This window comes from Zootoca vivipara, chromosome 16, assembly GCF_963506605.1.
Source record: "Zootoca vivipara chromosome 16, rZooViv1.1, whole genome shotgun sequence".
NCBI classification, from domain to species: Eukaryota; Metazoa; Chordata; class Lepidosauria; order Squamata; family Lacertidae; genus Zootoca; species Zootoca vivipara.
This window is the reverse complement of record NC_083291.1, coordinates 38,574,947-38,593,289: the sequence shown is the minus strand read 5'-3', so window position 1 is coordinate 38,593,289 and position 18,343 is coordinate 38,574,947. Positions and strand designations below refer to the sequence as shown.

The 18,343-nt window shown below is 47.6% G+C and overlaps 1 protein-coding gene across 1 annotated transcript in view; it reads left to right on the top strand.

Annotated features, from left to right (window-relative positions):
* Positions 1 to 713: 713 nt before the first annotated feature.
* Positions 714 to 18,343, top strand: part of SLC6A8 (solute carrier family 6 member 8) — a gene marked incomplete at its 5' end in the record, with an annotated part of 29,321 nt that continues 11,691 nt past the window's right edge. The window contains 9 exon segments of the mRNA XM_060268789.1: positions 714 to 845; positions 1,763 to 2,015; positions 2,168 to 2,300; positions 5,967 to 6,101; positions 6,712 to 6,815; positions 10,120 to 10,244; positions 14,745 to 14,857; positions 15,025 to 15,162; positions 17,898 to 18,000. Of these exon segments, the coding sequence (XP_060124772.1) occupies positions 797 to 845; positions 1,763 to 2,015; positions 2,168 to 2,300; positions 5,967 to 6,101; positions 6,712 to 6,815; positions 10,120 to 10,244; positions 14,745 to 14,857; positions 15,025 to 15,162; positions 17,898 to 18,000 (1,153 nt within the window).

The following is an 18,343-nucleotide window of genomic DNA, read 5'->3' as shown; positions in this document are numbered from 1 at the left end:
GTGTGAGAGAAGCCAACCCAAGCTAAGATGGAAGAGCTAGGAGGATAAAAGCTGCAGGGGGGAGAAACGGGAACGAGATATTCTGTATTGTAACTATTCTCTTTGCCGCTCCCTAGCAGCTATCTCAGGAATCTGCCCCTCTATATATTATGCAGTTATTTGTACATGCTGACTTTTGTGCTGCAAACAAAATATCTCTGAATGAAGCTGGAAGGTTATGTTTCAGTTGAAATGGGGGGAGGCAGCGGCATCAAGAAACATTGGTTCAAGCTGCAATTCCATGGAATCACAGAAAGCCACAGTTAGGTTCAGTTCCTAAGAATGGCAGTTTTATATTTGTGCTGCCTTCTACTCCTTTATGACAGCAAACAGTATGCTTCAGGGTGTGCTGGTGATGTCAGAAATCAAAAGGCTGAATAGGATTTCTAACGGTTTGCATTCCAGTGTCCAGTGTCTACAAACGGAAGCAGAACAAAATGTGCAAAGCATGAGAAGTCTTGCAAATTTCTGTACTTTATACATGGCACAGAAATAAGCTTTTTTTAGCGCAGAATTTGGGTTAGCTTGCTACAGATTTTTATTATTATTTTAGGACAGAACACATAGGCCAGCCCATAGCTGGGGGAGGGATTGAAGGGGGCTGGGATTGAAGGGGGCTGGGATTGAAAAATGAGGGAGCTGTTGCTTACTTTGTGCTGCTCACCTGGCCACAGGTGTTTTCCTCATCCCTTACCTTCTTATTGCCCTCATTGGCGGGATTCCCATCTTCTTCCTGGAAATTTCCTTGGGGCAGTTCATGAAGGCCGGGAGCATCAACGTATGGAACATCGCACCACTGTTCAAAGGTAAGAGACTCCTCCTCCTCCTCCTCCTCCTCCTCCCCACTCCAAATCTGGGGCTGGTTCACAACAGGTTCTTGCTTGCAATGGAAGGTCCAGTACCTCACTCGCCCCACACAGGCCTCGGGGGCTTACCTGGGAACAGCAGGGAACAACACTTAAGCAGTGCTATAAACCACCATTTAGGCTGTAGCCCTTTCCCAGCCTCTCTAACCAAGCCAGTTTTGCTGATCTGTATCTGGGTTTGAGCAGAGAGCTCCACCTATTACTATGTAAATTTCATTCATACATGATGTTATATGAAGCGGAGGCGTGAATGTAGTCCCTGCAGTCTACATCAGACGTGTAGGAGAGGGGGGCGGAGTGAGGTCAGGGGTTGACAGTCAACAATGTTAGCAGATAGCAAGAGAATAAGAAAGCTGAGGCAAGATGGAGTGTCCTAAAGTAATAAAAAATAATAAAAAGGAAGAGGCTGCAGGGAGACTTCGTGATTCTTCAGGAGCTCACAGTGTTGTATTGCCTGCAGGAATCATATTAAGAATCTTGGCTTTCATTAAAAAAGAAAAGTTTCTAGCCCTCCTTATGGCTGTGAAGGTCTATTGAAATCTCAGAAGCCAGAGAGGTGGCAGAATAAGATGCCCACCTTATTCTGGAGATGGGGCTTCAATCCTTCCCTAGTTCCTCATTTCTTCCCATAAGGAGCAGAAGCAGAATAAGCTCTTGTGCAGGGGTGCTTAATTTGCACAATCTATACAGGTTTCAGAATCCAGGTTTCCGCGGTACATACACACCACCCGGTTAAACGCACACCACCCAGTACGATTGCAGGAGGCAGGTGTGTCAGCGACGCTTTTGAGCCACCTGAAGAAGTGGCACCTCATTGCCCCAGGCTCCTCTTTTCACGCAGCTCCTCTCTCCCACAGGACTGGGCTTTGCCTCTATGGTGATCGTCTTCTATTGCAACACCTACTACATCATGGTGCTTGCCTGGGGTTTCTATTACCTGGTGAAATCTTTTACGGCCACCTTGCCCTGGGCAACCTGCGGGAACCCCTGGAACTCCGATGAATGTGTGGAGATCTTCCGGCATGAGGACTGCGCCAATGGCACCGCCACAGGCAACCTTACCTGTGACGAGCTCTCCGACAAGAGGTCGCCTGTCATCGAGTTTTGGGAGTGAGTGCTGGCATACACTGGCTGGTCTTTACTCCCGGGGTGAACTGGGTTGCCTTGGGCAAAACACGCTGATCCAAAAAGACCGCCAAGCCCCTCTCCTTGCCTGCCGCACCCTAGCCGGTGCTCACCTGTTTTTTTCTCCCGGATTGCAGGAACAAGGTGCTGCGTCTGTCGGGAGGCCTGGAGCTCCCTGGTGAGATCAACTGGGAGGTGACCCTCTGTCTGCTAGCCTGCTGGGTCCTTGTCTACTTCTGTGTCTGGAAGGGTGTCAAGTCCACAGGAAAGGTAGGGGGCTTGGGGAGGTGGCATGACTCCAGGGGTAGGAGCAAGGGGAGAAATGTGTAGGTCAACCGGGGCAGAGGTCATCCAGGACTCTTGGCAGGGTAGGCGATTCTCCTCAGAGGAGGCGCCAGCACCGGCATTTGCCTCCTTTAGGAATAGCCAACATGGTGTGTCCCCCACAGGTTTCCAGACTCCCATCAGCCCCAGCCAGCATAGCCAGTGGTCAGGGGCGATGAGAGTTGTAGTCCAGCAGTTTCTGGAGGGCTCTGTTCCCCTCTCCGCCCAGTTTCTGTCCTGTGTGAAAGACCTATCTGTCTAAAAGAGCCCCAGATCCACTACTTGAGGAGGCCACCTCCTATTGTGTCAACTGCAGCTTCCTCTAGAGGTGTCCTGCTCCCACAGCATAAGTTTGCATCTCTCCTTCCATTTGCCGATGGACTGAGGCAGGAACAATGTTTGACAGCCGCAGCCAAACACTCCCTTTCTCTGTCTTTTTCCTGATGGCAAAGATATACCTGGTTAGACAGTAGGGTAAACATTATCTAAATATGTAAGCAAGCAATAAATTTTGTGTGAGGAAAAACTTGGACGTTCCCACTCAAATGAATCACCCGAGGAATTTTGAAACCAGTTCCAATAAGATGATTAGGAATTCCTGGGGGATGGAATGTTCTGAGTCAAACAGTTTTGTGGGTGTCATTTCTCTTTCACACACACACAGATACTGTTTGACGTCCGCTAGGAGTCTGGGGCAGTTGAGGCAGCTCTCTACGCAATACGTTCTCCTACCGCTTTCAGTTGCTGAGAAATGCAGCAAGTGGGGGAAGAGCTGCTGTGCTCAGGTCTTGCTTGCATGCTTCCCACAGACACCTGGTTGGCCCCTGTGAACAGGATGCTGGACTCGATGGGCCTTTGGCCTGATCCAACAGGCTTCTTCTTATGTTCTTGATCTGGTACCTGGGCCAAAATAGAGGCCTCTTTGTTTCACCTAAAGTGACATTTTGATGCACAAGCACCTGAGGAAAGCAGAGAAGTGTTTTGACAAAGCTGGAAACCTTTCTCACCCCTATCCCTTGCGTTTCAGAGAAGGGTCATGTGGAGCCCATATGAAAACTGCTTTATACTGAGTCCTACCATTAGGCTGTCTAGACTAAGTAGCAGCTGCTCCCCCAAGACCTCAAGGGAGAAAAACGGCATTGTGGCTAACTATATGCCAGGCTTTCCTTTCTTAGCCCTGCCACCTGAGACCCTCCTAAAAAGGGAAATGCCAGGGGTTGAATTTGGGGCGTATGTATTTGGAATGCCTGTGCTCTGCTGATGACCTGGGGCCCATTCCTTTCTGTACACAAAAAAGAAAGTCACACTTCTCCATTTGCCATGCAATACGCATACACAATCTCTCTTTCTCTGTTGCGTGCATGCACACACACGTTCCTCTCCTCCTCAGACACCCTGCGCCTGTTCCTCCTTTTCCTGTGCACGGCCAGCACATTTGAAATCCCATCCGTCAGCAAGTTCCATGCCTGGGAGAGCCTGACATTTTTCACCAGACGACAGGCACACATGTGGCGTGGCTTCCCACAGTAGGCCACTGTTGTGTTCACAAGGCCTGACTGAGGAGAGACCTTGGCAGCTGCCCGCCCAGACCCACATACTCTCCCCAGTAGTAGTGGACAACGAGAAGTCCCCAGAGATCCAGAGGAAGGGTGGGAGTGAAGGGGAAGCATACAGAGTTAGGCCTTTATGTTTCTAAGAATGCCAGTCTGAAGAAAGTTGTTAAGGAGAGATGCCAAAGCATCTTTGCAGTGGAGAAACTGTTGATCACCCACAGGCTTAGTAAATTCCCGTCAGAAGGAAGCAAGATGAAAGCCAGCTTCGTGTGTGTGTGTGTGTGTGTGTGTGTGTGTGTGTGTGTGTGTGTGTGTGTCTATATCCATTTCTATCCTACAACAAAGAATGCTTTGTAATCCTGATCACATTGAGCATCTCAGCAGAGCAAATGTCTGGGGTCATGAGTGCTTAGGACTGCCAAGTCAGCCGCTCAGGAGAATACATCTGTGGCTTGAAATTCCTGAATGCAGCAGGAGATGAGTCAGATGTGTCTGTCCCGTCCCGTCCCCCCGAGCCGTAGCTAGGTAATCTTGCACCCCTGGCAGAATCGCCCACATTGCACCCACTAGCTGTGGATAAATTAGCTCTTCTTTCCGCCTCTCCTCCAACCCGCCCCCCGTCCACCCATTCAATTCACCCTCTATTTAAAACAATTTCTTATGAGGCAATAATCAATATTTATATTTATGGACATATTTTTAGCCGATTTTGTGGGGGGGGCATCATTTGCGCCCCTAGCGCAGGCCCAGCTCACACACCCCCAGCTACTGCCCTGCCTCCACCTCCCCCCTGTCTGCTATAACGGGCACAACTCCAGCTGTGTCATGCAGCAGGTGGGGGGGAAGGGGAAGCCTGATGTGACTGGAAGGCAGGGGAGTGGGCGCAGGAGAGCCATAGCTTCCTGGTCTCCCACAGTTTAGGGGTGTGTGTGTGTGACAACTGGGCCTGGGCAATCCATATGTGTGGAGGTCTTCAATCTAGAGCTGGCTGACACACAAGCTACAGGTATTTGAAGCACAGAAGGCGGGCCATTCCCCACAAGTCACAGCACATACATAGATGCTGCATGCAAACTGTAGCTTTAAAGCACACTCAAAGCACATCCTTTCCCTCAAAGAATTATGGGCATTGTAGTTTACAATGAAGTGTTTCAAATCCTTTGAAGTGTTTCAAAGGATTTGGGGCATCTTACCCAGTGGGGAAATTCATTGGTCACCTGACTCCATGTCACACTGCTGCTAAAAGTGCAGGAGGATGGCCATTTAAAAAAGTAGCCACTGTAAAATATCAATAATTTGTGCCCCTTGGCAGTGTTACTCCAAGGAGGTGCTTCAGCTATTCCTTTGCCAAAAATCCTAAGCTTTTCCCAAGTCTTCTTGCACATGTCCTCCCGCCTCCTGCCCCATTGCCTCCCCAATACTGAGCAGAGAGCTGAAAAGCAAAGCCTTTTCTTTTCAGGCATAACAGTCTCCTGCCCCTCGTCTCCGTTTTCTTTTCTTTTTAAAAATATTTCTTATTAAATTTTCCTAATAATAATAATAATAATAATAATAATAATAATTACATTCCATCTTAAATTCACCCATCTCAGTTCATTTCGCTCTGCCGAGCTGTGACTTCCTTCCCTCCCGTCACTCTTTTCTCGTAGTTCCTTTATACAAACTTGGATAGATTACATTCGTAGGATTTATTTCAGTCCCGCAAGTGTCCTTAAACTTCTACAGTTTTTCTCTATATAGTCAATGAATTTACTCCATTCCTTCTGGAACTTTCTCTCTCCCTGGTTTCGGATCCCGCAGGTCAACTTTGCCAGTTCTGCATAGTCCATCGTTTTCGTCTGCCACTCCTCAATCGTTGGTATCTCCTGTAATTTCCATTTTGGGGCTAATAAAGTCCTCACCGCAGTTGTAGCATACATGAATAGTCTCTGATCTCCCTTTGCTATTTCCTCCCCCATTAGTCCCAATAAAAAAGCTTCGGGTTTTTCGGGAAAGGTGTACTTGAACATCTTTTTCAACTCATTGTATATCATTTCCCTCATCTCCTTTTTCAACACAGATTGTCTACTTCACTGCTACATTCCCTTACGTGGTGCTCATTATACTGCTAATCCGAGGGGTGATGCTGCCTGGAGCTCAGGATGGGATAATCTACTATCTCAAACCCGACTGGTCCAAACTGGCCTCCCCTCAGGTAAGTGGGAAGCGTGATTGTGAGTGTGAGGGCAGTAGTAGAGTTGCCAACTTGTTAAGCAGCTTCTGTAGCTTTAAGAGCATCTTAGAATGCAGGAAGCAGTACAGAAGTGGGGAACACCCTTTGGGTGTTGTTGGGCTCCCACCTCCCTTCATCGCCAGCCAGCGTGGCCAGTAGTGATGGTGTTGGAATCCAGCAACATTTAGAGGGTCTCAGGTTCCTCAGCCTGGAACACACCACAAGCGCAGCACCACAAAACAGAAAACAAGCGAAAGTTCAGCAGGTGCAAGAGATAAATGTATGGGCGCCAGTTATACAAATCCCAATGCATTGCAAGCAAATAGCTCTGTGTCAGTAATTTGTTAGACGACTTACTCCAAAAGTAGCCACTAGCCTATAGATGGCTGCAGCTGTAACTGAAGTATTTCACAACATAAATACAAATGTGTTGCCTGTCAGGTACTGCAGATCAAGCAGCTGTTAAGGGCACAATAGCCATGGCTGGTTGAAAAGTTGGCAACTCTCTTCAGAAGGGGCTTGGAGCCAGGATTCCTGGGCTCTTCCCTGTCATACCTCAATCTTTCTCTCTCTCTTTCTTTTTCTCTCCCAGGTGTGGATCGATGCTGGGACCCAAATCTTTTTCTCGTATGCCATAGGACTGGGGGCACTCACTGCCCTGGGCAGCTATAACCGGTTCAACAACAATTGCTATAAGTGAGAGCCCATTTCCTATGCAACCAGGCAGGGCATAGGGAAAATACGCTATGCCCTGAAGGGTTGCCATCATTTCCCCACCTCTGCTAGCTGGGCTTCTGTCCCTTTAACAGCTGCATGGCAGGTGGAAATTCAACAGACAAAACCTATTATCTCCAGGCATGACAAACCTGGACCGGTTGAATTGTGGATATCATAAATTCATAGTTGGAAGGTTGCTTAGAGCAGTGTTTCCCAACCTTGTGCCTCCAGCTGGCGGACCAAGGTTGGGAAACGCTGGCTTAGAGGACTTAAAAGCCAACACCCTGCTTGATACGGGATCTGCAAGGCCAGGTGCAGCTCCAGCATCCTGACATGGCAATCTTACCTCTGCTTAAATCTGGGGTGGGGAACTTGTGGCTATGCTGGCTGGGGCTCATGGGAGTTGGAGACCAACAATATCTGGAGGGCCACAGGCTCCCCCCCCCCCGGCTTAAAATCCTCCAGCAAAAGAGAATGTCACCCCTCCCCCCACAATCTTCTCCATTGTTCAACAGCTTTGCCCCATAACAATGACTTGATGCGTAGGCAACGCATAAAAACTGATTTTTTTTCAGCCTTCAGCTGTAGCCAATTGTAGCCTGATCTTCGTCTATTATCAAGTTGTTTCTGTTTATCTCCATCCCACAAAATGTATCACCTGTTGATTTCTGCATCTCAAACAGGGAGTTTTGCAACATGCAAGAGACAGTCATGCCAGGGCTGTTTCATTTGCTGGTTTTTCTGGCTAGTTTGGCAATGCTAGATGTCAACCCTACTTGACTGACTTGTCCAGTGTGCAGAACGACTTCCATCCAGTACTGAAACAACAATCACCCAGTAATAAAATAGTACATAATAATGTTGTGGCTGATGAGCACTCTCCCTTTTCTCCTATGTAGAATGGAAGTTATTATGTATGATGGCATCAGGGCAGGGCAGGGAAATGATGTGTCATTTGACTACATCGGCGAGGCCAAGAGCAGGCGTTTAGTTGTCCAGGCAGCCCAGGACTTCCATACACACAGCCCAGGCTTGCGCTCCAGGAAGGTCACTTCAGTGCTGCTAATGCAGCGATTTGACTTCACACCTGGAGGTCCACCCCATTGTCTCTCGAGACAGACGGATGCCAGCAACAACAATGTGTTAATCAAAGGAAAACAATTATAAAATGCTATTTCTGTAAACTGGAATGGGACAAGATATTAGGCACAACCGAATTCTATGCAGGATCATCAAAATTCTTTTTTGCTTGACACAGTAGGGCCTCACTTGGTAGTGGTGCTGGAGGAGACAACGGAGGTGGGCAGGTGCCAGAGAGGGCAGGGCTCCACTTTCTACACCAGACTTTGCCAACCAGGAGCCCTGCAGATATTTTGGACTAGCACTCCCACCAGCCCCAGCTAGTATGTACTGGCTGGGGCCGGCTTGGAGTTGTAATTCAAACACACCTTTAACAGGTGTATAGAAGCAAGTGACAAGCCTCACTGGAATTCCCTCTTCTACGCAACTATGAATGGTGCAGCAGAAGGAGCAGCTCTGCCTTCCATTTCTTTATAGCCATCCTACTGGCAGTCAGACCACTGGCAACTGTTTTAACGCCCCGCCCCCCAGGTCCAAGATGGTTCTCCGAATCAATTTCATTTTGCCTAGGGCTGATTATAGGGAACACCCACTGATTGCAATACTGGGTCTACTAAAAATGAAACAGTGCAGAAAATGTTCTCAATTGCAGATACCTTCCAAATCATCCACTGCTGCCAAACATTTCTGCTGCTGGAAGATTTCCAGCAGAATCCCAAGTATGTGTCTACTCGGAAATCCCACTGGGTGTTTTTTTTTTGAAGCTTACTCCCAGGAAGCATTTCTAGGAGTGCACACTTACCTGGGAATAAGTCCCAATGAAGTCACTGGGACTTACTCCTGAGTAGACAACGTAAGGTAAAGGGACCCCTGACCATTAGGTCCAGTCATGGATGACTCTGGGGTTGCGGCGCTCATCTCGCATTATTGGCCAAGGGAGCCGGCGTACAGCTTCCAGGTCATGTGGCCGGCATGACAAGTAGACAACGTAGAGGATCACAAAAGAAGACAGGGAAGCAACCAAACTGAATACTTTTGCTGCGCACCTGTATTTAATCATTGCTTCATGCACACATGCAAGTCTCACCAAATGCATTAAGGATACAACAACTAGGAGAAGCTGTAGGTCCTGTGACAAGTTTCTGGATGTTCCCTCAAGCCGAGCTCTGTGGGTGGGGAGCCCTTGTGGAGGAGAATGATGGGCAAGCAAGCCTTTCAGTTCTGAAAGTTCCTTCCACTCTGCACTTCCTCCTCTTGCTGGTGTTGGGCTAAAGCCAGAGATGGGGGACCTGGTGTATTACAGATTTTGTCAATCTCCCACTGCCCCCCCCCAACAAGCCATCATGGCCAATGGTGAGGCATGATGGGAACAGTAGTCCAACAATATATGGAGGGCCAGTTTCCCCATCTCTGGACACAGCAGCACAATCCAACTTCCTGCCACATGCTCATGGCTGGACACTCTTAAGGTCTCCCTGCCTGATCCCCATCTTTGTGTTGCCTCCTGCTGCCAGTGCATAGACTCCTCCTGGCATGACCTCCATCGCGTGCATGAGCTTCCAAACACTCAGTGAGTCTTCCTGCCTCTACTTCTCCTGCTACTGATTTTGCTGGGCTCAGAGATACAGCCCATCTCCTGATCCCACAAGCAGACTCTGAACCCCCACTCCCGCTTGCCTCTATCTCCATGCTTCCTCCTGCTACTGGTTCTAGGCTCCCGGCCATAGGCTCCCTCCCACCAGCATGCCATATGCACATGTATGCGGGCATGGCATGTCAAAAGGCCTCCCACCTGCTGCTACTCCATTTGCAGCCTGATTGAAAAACACGGGTGTTCAGGTGCCTCATTTGACATAAGATGGAGTTACATGCTTCACAATAGAGTATTATCTGGTCCTTGAATGTTGCTCACCAGTGTAAAATGGATATTTGCAGCTGACGAGATGGTGAATGCATTTGTTGATGAAAGTCCTTTGAGCCTTTCATTGCATTGCTAAGGAAGTCCCTCTTTTGTGTCTGCTTTTGATTGGAAAGGAAGCTGCCTTGTCGAGAGCCAGAGCAATTGTCCATCTGGCTCACCACTGACTGGCAACCGTTCTCCAGGTTCTCAGGCAGCACAAATCCCTTTCCTCTCCTCTCTTCTCTTCCATGCCAGACTGCAGCCCCATCTGATAGCTATTACTCTTTTGCCTTCCCTTCCCAGAGATGCCATCATCCTGGCTCTGATCAATAGTGGGACCAGCTTCTTCTCTGGCTTTGTGGTCTTCTCCATTCTGGGCTTCATGGCAGCAGAACAAGGAGTTGATATCTCCAAGGTAGCTGAATCTGGTGAGTGCTCAGACCACCTGCCACAGAGTCTCCTCGGGGACTGAGATGCTGGGTTGACTACTACTCTGCAAGAGGTAGTCATGGGACGGGGAATCCCCTGGTTTCCTCATGTTGGGTTGGCTACCTGATATTTAAATCTCTCCATAACTGGAACTTGCCGTTCATTCCATTCCCAGCTGGCGAGAGAACAGCCACTGTGCTGTAAGCCACAAGCAGGGCCGGCTCTAAGGCAAGCCCGGGGGGCGCAGGGCCGCCAGGGGGGTGCCGCGCGGCTGCAGCGGTGCTGTGTGCTGCACCCGCCCACCTGCCGTGGTGAGAAACGGGGCGGGGGGCGCCGGAGCGATCATCGCACCACTGCGCCAGGGCACCCGACATGCTTAAGATAGCCCTGGCCACAAGGCAGCTCAAGTGGGCCTGACAAAGGGTGCAGGGAAGTCTAATATTTTACTTTAAAAAAAGGTAATTGATTCAGAGCAGGAAAGGGGAAACTGTGGCCTGTCATATGTTACAGACCCATAGTGCTGGAAGGGACCCTGAGGGTCATAGAGTCCAACCCCATGCAATGCAGGACTCTCAACTAAAGCATCCATGACAGATGGCCAACCAACTTCTGCTTAAAAACCTCCAAGGAAGGAGAGTCCACCACCTTCCAAGGGGAGACCATTCCACTGTCAAACAGCTCTTACTGTCGGGAAGTTCTTCCTGGTGTTTAGTCAGAATGTCCTTTCTTGTAACTTGAAACCATTGATTCGAGTCCTACCCACCAGAGCAGGAGAAAACAAGCTTGCTCCATCTTCCACATGACAGCTCTTTAGATATTTGAAGATGGCTATCACATCTCCGAAGCTACCAACATGAGTCTCACCAAACTGCGAGAGGCAGTGGAAGACAGGAGTGCCTGGCGTGCTCTGGTCCATGGGGTCATGAAGAATCAGACACAACTAAACAACTAAACAACAACAACATCATATCTCCTCTCAGTCTACTCTTTTCCAGGCTAAACATGCCCAACTCCCTCCACCGTTCATCATAAGGCTTAGTTTCCAGACCCTTGGTTGCCCTCCTTGGCACATGTTCCAGCTTGTCAATATCCCATACCCTCCAACTCCCGGATTGAAAAATCTGGGATCAGCGGCGGTGCGGCACTGGAAGTCGCCTGATTTCCAGTGCCCAGACATGGACAGAGCGGCATTGGAAGTTGCTTCTACGCATGTCCGGTGCCAGGCTGCCCGTGTCTGCATGTCTGGGCACCAGAAATCACTTCTGCACATGTCCAGATATGCACAGACAGCTGGGAGCCGGGACATGGCCGCTGGCAGGAGCTTTACGGGATATAATCAGTTCGGGATAACAGCGGGAAACGGTAACAAAATACGGGGGTTTCCCGCGAAAAACGGGAGACTTGGCAGCTATGCAATATCCTTCTTAAATTGTGGTGCCCAGAACTGGACACCGGACTCCAGGTGTGGTCTGACCAAGGCAGAATAGAGCAGGACTATTCTCATGATTCAGACACTATAGTTCTGTTGAGGCAACCTAAAATATCAATAGCTTTTTTCCTTTCTTTTCCTTTTTCTTTTCTTTTTGCTGCTGCTGTTGACTCACGTTAAGCTTGTGGTCTACTAAGACTCCTAGATCCTTTTCACATGTACTATTAGCAAGCCAGGTGCCCCCCATCTTACATTTGCAGGTTATTCCTGCCTAAGTGCACAACCTTACATTTGGCCCTACTGAAATTCATTTTGTTACTGTTGGACCAGTTCTTCTGTTAAGGTCATATTGAATCCTCATTCTGTCTTCTTTGGCATTAGCTACCTGCTAGTTTGGGGCCATCTGCAAATTTGATGAGCATCCCCTCAGTCTCTTTATCCAAGTCATTTATAAAGACATTGAACAACAACCAGCTCAGGACAGAACCCTGTGGCACCTCACTTGTCACTTTTTTCCAGGATGATGATGAGCCACTAATGAGTACTATTTGGGTTTGGTCAGTCAACCAGCAACAAATCCACCTAACGGTTACCTCATCTAGCCTACATTTTATTAGCTTTTCCACAAGAGTATTCTGGGGGACTTTATCAAAAATGTTACTGAAATCAAGATCCACTGCGTCCACAGCATTCCCCTGATCCACCAAGCTTGTAAATCTATTTAAAAAGAAAAAAGAAAGAAAGAAATGAGATTTGTCTGGCATTACTTGTTTTCAAGAAACCTATGCTGGATTTTTACTAATCACAGCATCCTTTTCTAAGTGCTCACACCCCGCCTCTAATCTGCAGGTACCTCACCTGTTCTTCAGGAATTCTCAAAGATTATAGACAGAGCCTCTGAGATTACAAGCTCTTTTAGTGCCCTTGGGTGCAGCTCATCAGGCCCTAGAGATCGGAATTCATTCGAAGTAGCAAGGCGTTCCCTTAGCACCTATTTTCCTACTTTGGGCTGCAGCTTCCTTCTTGTGTCATTTATTCTGTTATCACCAAGTTGGGCACTGCTTTCCTTTTGGAGGCAAAGTAGGTGTTGAGCAGTTTCGCCTTCTCTCTTTGGTTGGACTCCAGCTCTCATCATGCCCATCTAGCATTGCCAATGGTCAGGGATGATGGGAGTTGGAGTCTAACAATGTTTGGAGAGCCACTAGTCTCCCATGCCTGTGTTAAAACATGTTTGGATAGCTAGAGCTGTGTAAACTCTGAACAACAACTAAACTCTAGTAAAAGGTAGATCATATTCTGCACTGCTGCTGGTTTTAGTTAGCACATAGTTTAGAAGTCTTCACCTTCTTGTGTGTGTGTTTTCCTGTGTAAGAAAACATTCCAACCTGAATGTTACTCAATAGAGTTCTAGGACACCCCTTTAGATTCCTATGGTTTGTGGCTACTGGAGATGGAGATGCACTTAATTATATGAGGATACCAAAAGAGCAGAGATTCTTTTAAACTGGAGGAAATGAGTTAGAGGATCTTCTTCGTATCTCTTTATTTGTCCAGTTTATGATCTGATGCAGAAATAATAACAAAAAGAGTTTGTTGCATATGTCCTGTCCAATTTAGGTTTGAATTTATTTATGCGGTGAACGGGATTAACATTTTGTCCATGTATACTCTTGTTGTTGTTTTGTCTTTGCTGCTGTTAAAGCTAGGTATGGATTTGTATCATTTATCTTCATGGCCAATTACAAAAGGTGGAATTTAAGTGTTTTGATGAATTTGCCCCCCCCCAAAAAAAATCATTTTAGATAAAGTGATTTGTGTTTCTTTTAAAGATACTGTTTGTGAGTATTTGTTTTGTCTTATCATTGATAAAACACAATGCTTGGTATTCAACTAAGTTTTGCTCAGAGCAGGCATAATGAAATTAATGTACCTAACTTAGTCATGTTCATTCATTTCCTTGGGTCTCCTCTGAGTAAACCGTAGTTGAATGCCATTTCACGCTTTGATAGTCAAAATTTGGTAAAGAAATAAATTTATGATTGATTGATACTGTGTCCCAAGAAAAGCTAAATTCTGAGACTTCTGTGGATTTATACTGGCTTATTTTGTATAACTGATGGTTAGACCCTGTTTGTCATGAGAAGGACAAAAAGCTACATAGCAATCTGAATAATGGCACTTTTCCTTCAACCCTGCTGCCCACATACTACAAAGCCCATAAGGGCTTGAAACTGGTTTGTTTGTTTTTTGAGGGAGAAAAATGAATGCTGAGATCCTTTGGATGCTGAATGTGAAAGCCAAAGCCCACTTCAGCACTTGCATTGCACAAGAATAAAACTCTGTAGGAATAACCAGGATTGCCTGAACTCAGCAGCCATGGAATTCTGGTTTGATGCCAGTGTAGTAGGTCCAATAAATTATTCAAGTCAATCCTGCATAATTTGCTCCACATCAAACCAGAGGGGAACCAGAGAACTGTGTAGAGTTCTGAGCCCTTGACAGCTAGAGTGGCCACCTCATTTCTGCAGCCCTGGTAACTTGAAGCTTGCTTTATTGTTACTAAATGTGTGCCAGACATTTATAGAGATGGACCTCTGCCCTATGTGCCAATATCAGTGCTTGCATGGGGTACGTGTGACTGAGGCTGGTAGTCAACACTAGTTCTACTCAGAGTAAACCCATTGAAGTTAATGGGCATCACTAACTAAGGCAGGGGTCAGCAAACTTTTTCAGCAGAGGGCCGGTCCACTGTCCCTCAGACCTTGTGGGGGGCCGGACTAGATTTTGAAAAATAATATGAACGAATTCCTATGCACCACAAATAACCCAGAGGTGCATTTTAAATAAAAGGACACATTCTATTCATGTAAAAACATGCTGATTCCCGGACTGTCCGCGGGCCAGATTTAGAAGGCGATTGGGCCGCATCCGGCCCCGGGCCTTAGTTTGGGGACCCCTGAACTAAGGTCACTGGGTCCACTCTTGGTTGAATACAGCCCCAACAGCCCTTAATGGGATCCACATGTTCCACCATTCTAAGATTGTCTCTTCCTTCCACCCCTCTTCCCAGGGCCTGGCCTGGCATTTATCGCATACCCACGAGCTGTCACTCTGATGCCTGTCGCTCCACTCTGGGCTGCCCTCTTTTTCTTCATGCTGCTGCTCCTGGGCTTGGATAGCCAGGTGAGAGTTTGGGGGCAGGGAGGGCAGGGCGGGAAGTAGCCAAGAAGCAGAGTGCTTTCATGAAGGAAGGGGGGGGGCAAAGCAAGCACATTGCCCGATATCTTACTATTTTCTTTCCTTCTTTCTCCAATCGCCTTGCTCTTATATCTCACTCCCCACCTCCATAGTTCGTGGGCGTTGAAGGCTTTATCACTGGCATCCTGGATTTCTTCCCAGCTGCCTACACCTTCCGATTCCAGCGAGAGGTCATTGTGGCTGTCTCCTGTGCTGCCTGCTTCTTCCTCGAGCTGTCTATGGTGACCGAGGTATAATGCAACAGAGGACCTCCCTCACTGTGACCTTCTCCTTGCAGAAGCATCACTGGGATGAATGGGGAGGACTTGGTGCAGGAGATTTTGTTTATGTAGAAGATTTATATCCCACCTTCCTATCAAAGATCCTCAAGGCGACTTACAATCCATTGCAATAAGATTTACACACACACACACACACACACACACACACACACACACACACACACACATCTCCTAAAATCTACATAGTCCTGGCAGTCCTTAGCTTTCCTTTGCTCTGCTCTCCCAGAGCAGCTGGAACAGAGTGTTTATTTCTGGAAGGATAGAGGGAAAGAAGCTCCCTGCTGCTTCTCCCTCTCTGGCTGATATGTGGTGATGATTTTTCCTTTGCCCTGATGTTCTTCCAGGGGAGCAGAGAATGCAGCTTCCTAGTTGCCCTTGGTCTCAAGTTCCCAGTAGATTGCATTCCATCATCCTTTAATGGCCACCCAAAATCTGTGGTCCAAGGTCGCTAGTATTGTTGCTAGTAAATTTGGGCTCCTCCTGCTGCTCTCACAGTGAGGTCCAGAATACAAGCAAAGCAAAAAAAAAAAGTAGTAAAATTTTAATTGCCAATTATTCCTAAACACATGCTAGAACAAAGCAAAAAGATGCATTGATATGGTTTTCAGGCTGGATAGATGTGAGTCTTTGTTGTTCTACTTGCTGGCAAAGTGGCTGCAATCTGCCTGCATGACTTTAGATCTGAGTTATGTAACAGTTCAGGTTTAGTGAAGCTTATTTTGCGATGCATCTCACGACTTACGTGGAATCCAATTGTTGCTGAAGTCTTGTAAGAAGCCCGGCTTAACCTAACAGGGCATGTTCTGTAAGGCCTTCATTTCCAAAAAGGGATATATAGGGACTCCACACAGTCTAGTTTTTTCTCAGTTATTGTTTTGATGACTGCACACAGCAGCTAAGGCACCTTTACCTTGATCTATTAAGGCTGGTTCACCTTGTGTGCCATTGTCCAAAATAGACTATGGTAATGGCATTGCTCAGGGGAGCTACGCAAAGGTATAAGTGACCTGACAAAGAGATTGCATTGCAGAGCAGGAAAGGGGTTGGCTTTAGGTCAGAGAGTACAGTCATACCTCGGTTTAAGTACGCCTCGGTTTGAGTACTTTCAGTTTAAGTACTCCACGGACCCATCTGCAACGGATTAATCCACTTTCCATTGCTTTCAATGGGAAAGTTCGCTTCAGGTTAAGTACACTTCAGGTTAAGTACGGACTTCCGGAACCAATTGTGTACTTAAACCGAGGTACCACTGTATAGGCAGATCTGGCAGTGAATAGCTATCAGCTGAGATAAAATGGACACATTCTAGGAAAAAAATTAACACATTCTAGCTCCAAGATCCTGGAGCTGCCAGGGTCCTCAGGCTCCCTCTTCACGTCCCTGCCTGATTAAGTAGCTTATCTAGGGCCTCTGCTATGCCTTTGTTACCACAACTGCACCTGCCAGCTGTCCTTTGCTTAAGTGTGCAAACAGATGGGCTTAGAATCAATGGCCGCTGTGCTCTAGAAGGGCACTCACCACTTCTGGTGGCTGTTGGGTGTACCTATTCCTTTTCAGAACCAGGCCCAGGGAAAACCGTTCAGTGAGTTGGGAGCAACTGGCCGTGCACAGTACTGAATGGCTGGTGGCTTAGACATTGCAATACCACTTCCCTCTCCCCTGAGCAATTTTTGAACTTTTAAAAAAACCTGATCTGAGCTTTAAAAAATAAATATTAAAGCACAGTGCTGCACAAACATTTAATTGCAAATATGTACAGGTGATGCTTAATTTAAAAAATAAAATAAATGGTGGACAGCCCACCTGAATCATTGGCAATAAGGCTGCAGTCCTAACCTGCTTACCTTGGAGCAAGCCCTATTCAATTCAGTAGGAGATACTTCTGAAAGACACGGTACGGGTTGCACTGCAATTCAGGGTTTGAAGCAGAGGCAGTTATGTCTGTTAAGTGCAGCAAGAAGGTGGCTGCTCCTATTTTTAGGCACAAACCCTTTGCTATGAGATTCCTGAACTGTGTGCCAGAGCACATTACTTGTAATCAGAGCACATGACTGAGGGTGAGTTGAGGCTCCAAAGACTAAGCCATCAGGTCAGCTGCAACAAGCACCCAGTGACCATGTGGGCAGGGAGTCCTTTATTGACAGACTTCCCTTGGTGCCCTTATTTGGGCAGTGACATCACCCTGAAGAAAGGAGTAAGGACAGCCTGGGATTCCCAGATGCAGCCCGTCCTGCAGCCCCTGGCAGGTGCCGAAGAATCCCAGAAGCGCCACTGTTGCCACAGTGTGTGTGCGAACATGGCAAGAGGGTGCACCATTTATTTTCACCACCTCAGGCGTCTGGCAGGCCCACCTTCTCTTGCCACAGACCCCTTTGCCTGTGGGACAGCCATCCTCTTCAGCACCTGCCTCCCCGCACTGCTGCTCTTCCTTTCTCCACTCCTTGCTGTCCCTAAGCAGGAGAAGTGGGTTCCCGAAAGCAGTGCCAGGAAAAGAAGCATTGTTCCTGCTGTGGCGAAATGAGCAGCTAAGGAGTAAGGCTGACCCCCTAGTTAGAAGAATGGAGGTGTTTCAGGAATGTTGAAGGGAGGTGTGGGATGGTAGGAGCCAGATGCTGGGAACAAGAAGTCATTGGAGAAGCATTTTGTTGTGCCCTGCGAACCTCACACCCAGGCCCTCCACCTAGGGGGGTATGTATGTCTTCCAGCTATTTGATTACTACTCGGCAAGTGGGACGACACTTCTATGGCAGGCCTTCTGGGAGTGCATAGCAGTCGGCTGGGTTTACGGTAAGATCAAATTGTATCCCTGTTTGGAAGAGTGGGGGGGAACGCATCAGAAATTCAATTGGCTAAACAGAGAAGCAGTCACAAATGTTGACACTCCACGCTGGTCCACCAGAATGCCAGCTAGTTGTCAACAGACTGCACTCTGGAGAAAATGTTTCTAGTCCTCTTGGGTGAAGAGGGAGACTACTGTTGCATTTAAGATGGGTGCCACCTTTGGAGGGTGGATCACTTACAATTTGTAGCAAACACTGGGCAGCATAAAGCGCACAACCTGCCCGCCCCCCCCATGCTACCTTTTCAGGATTCCCTGAGTGATTTAACAATCTATTCTTCCCCCCAGGGA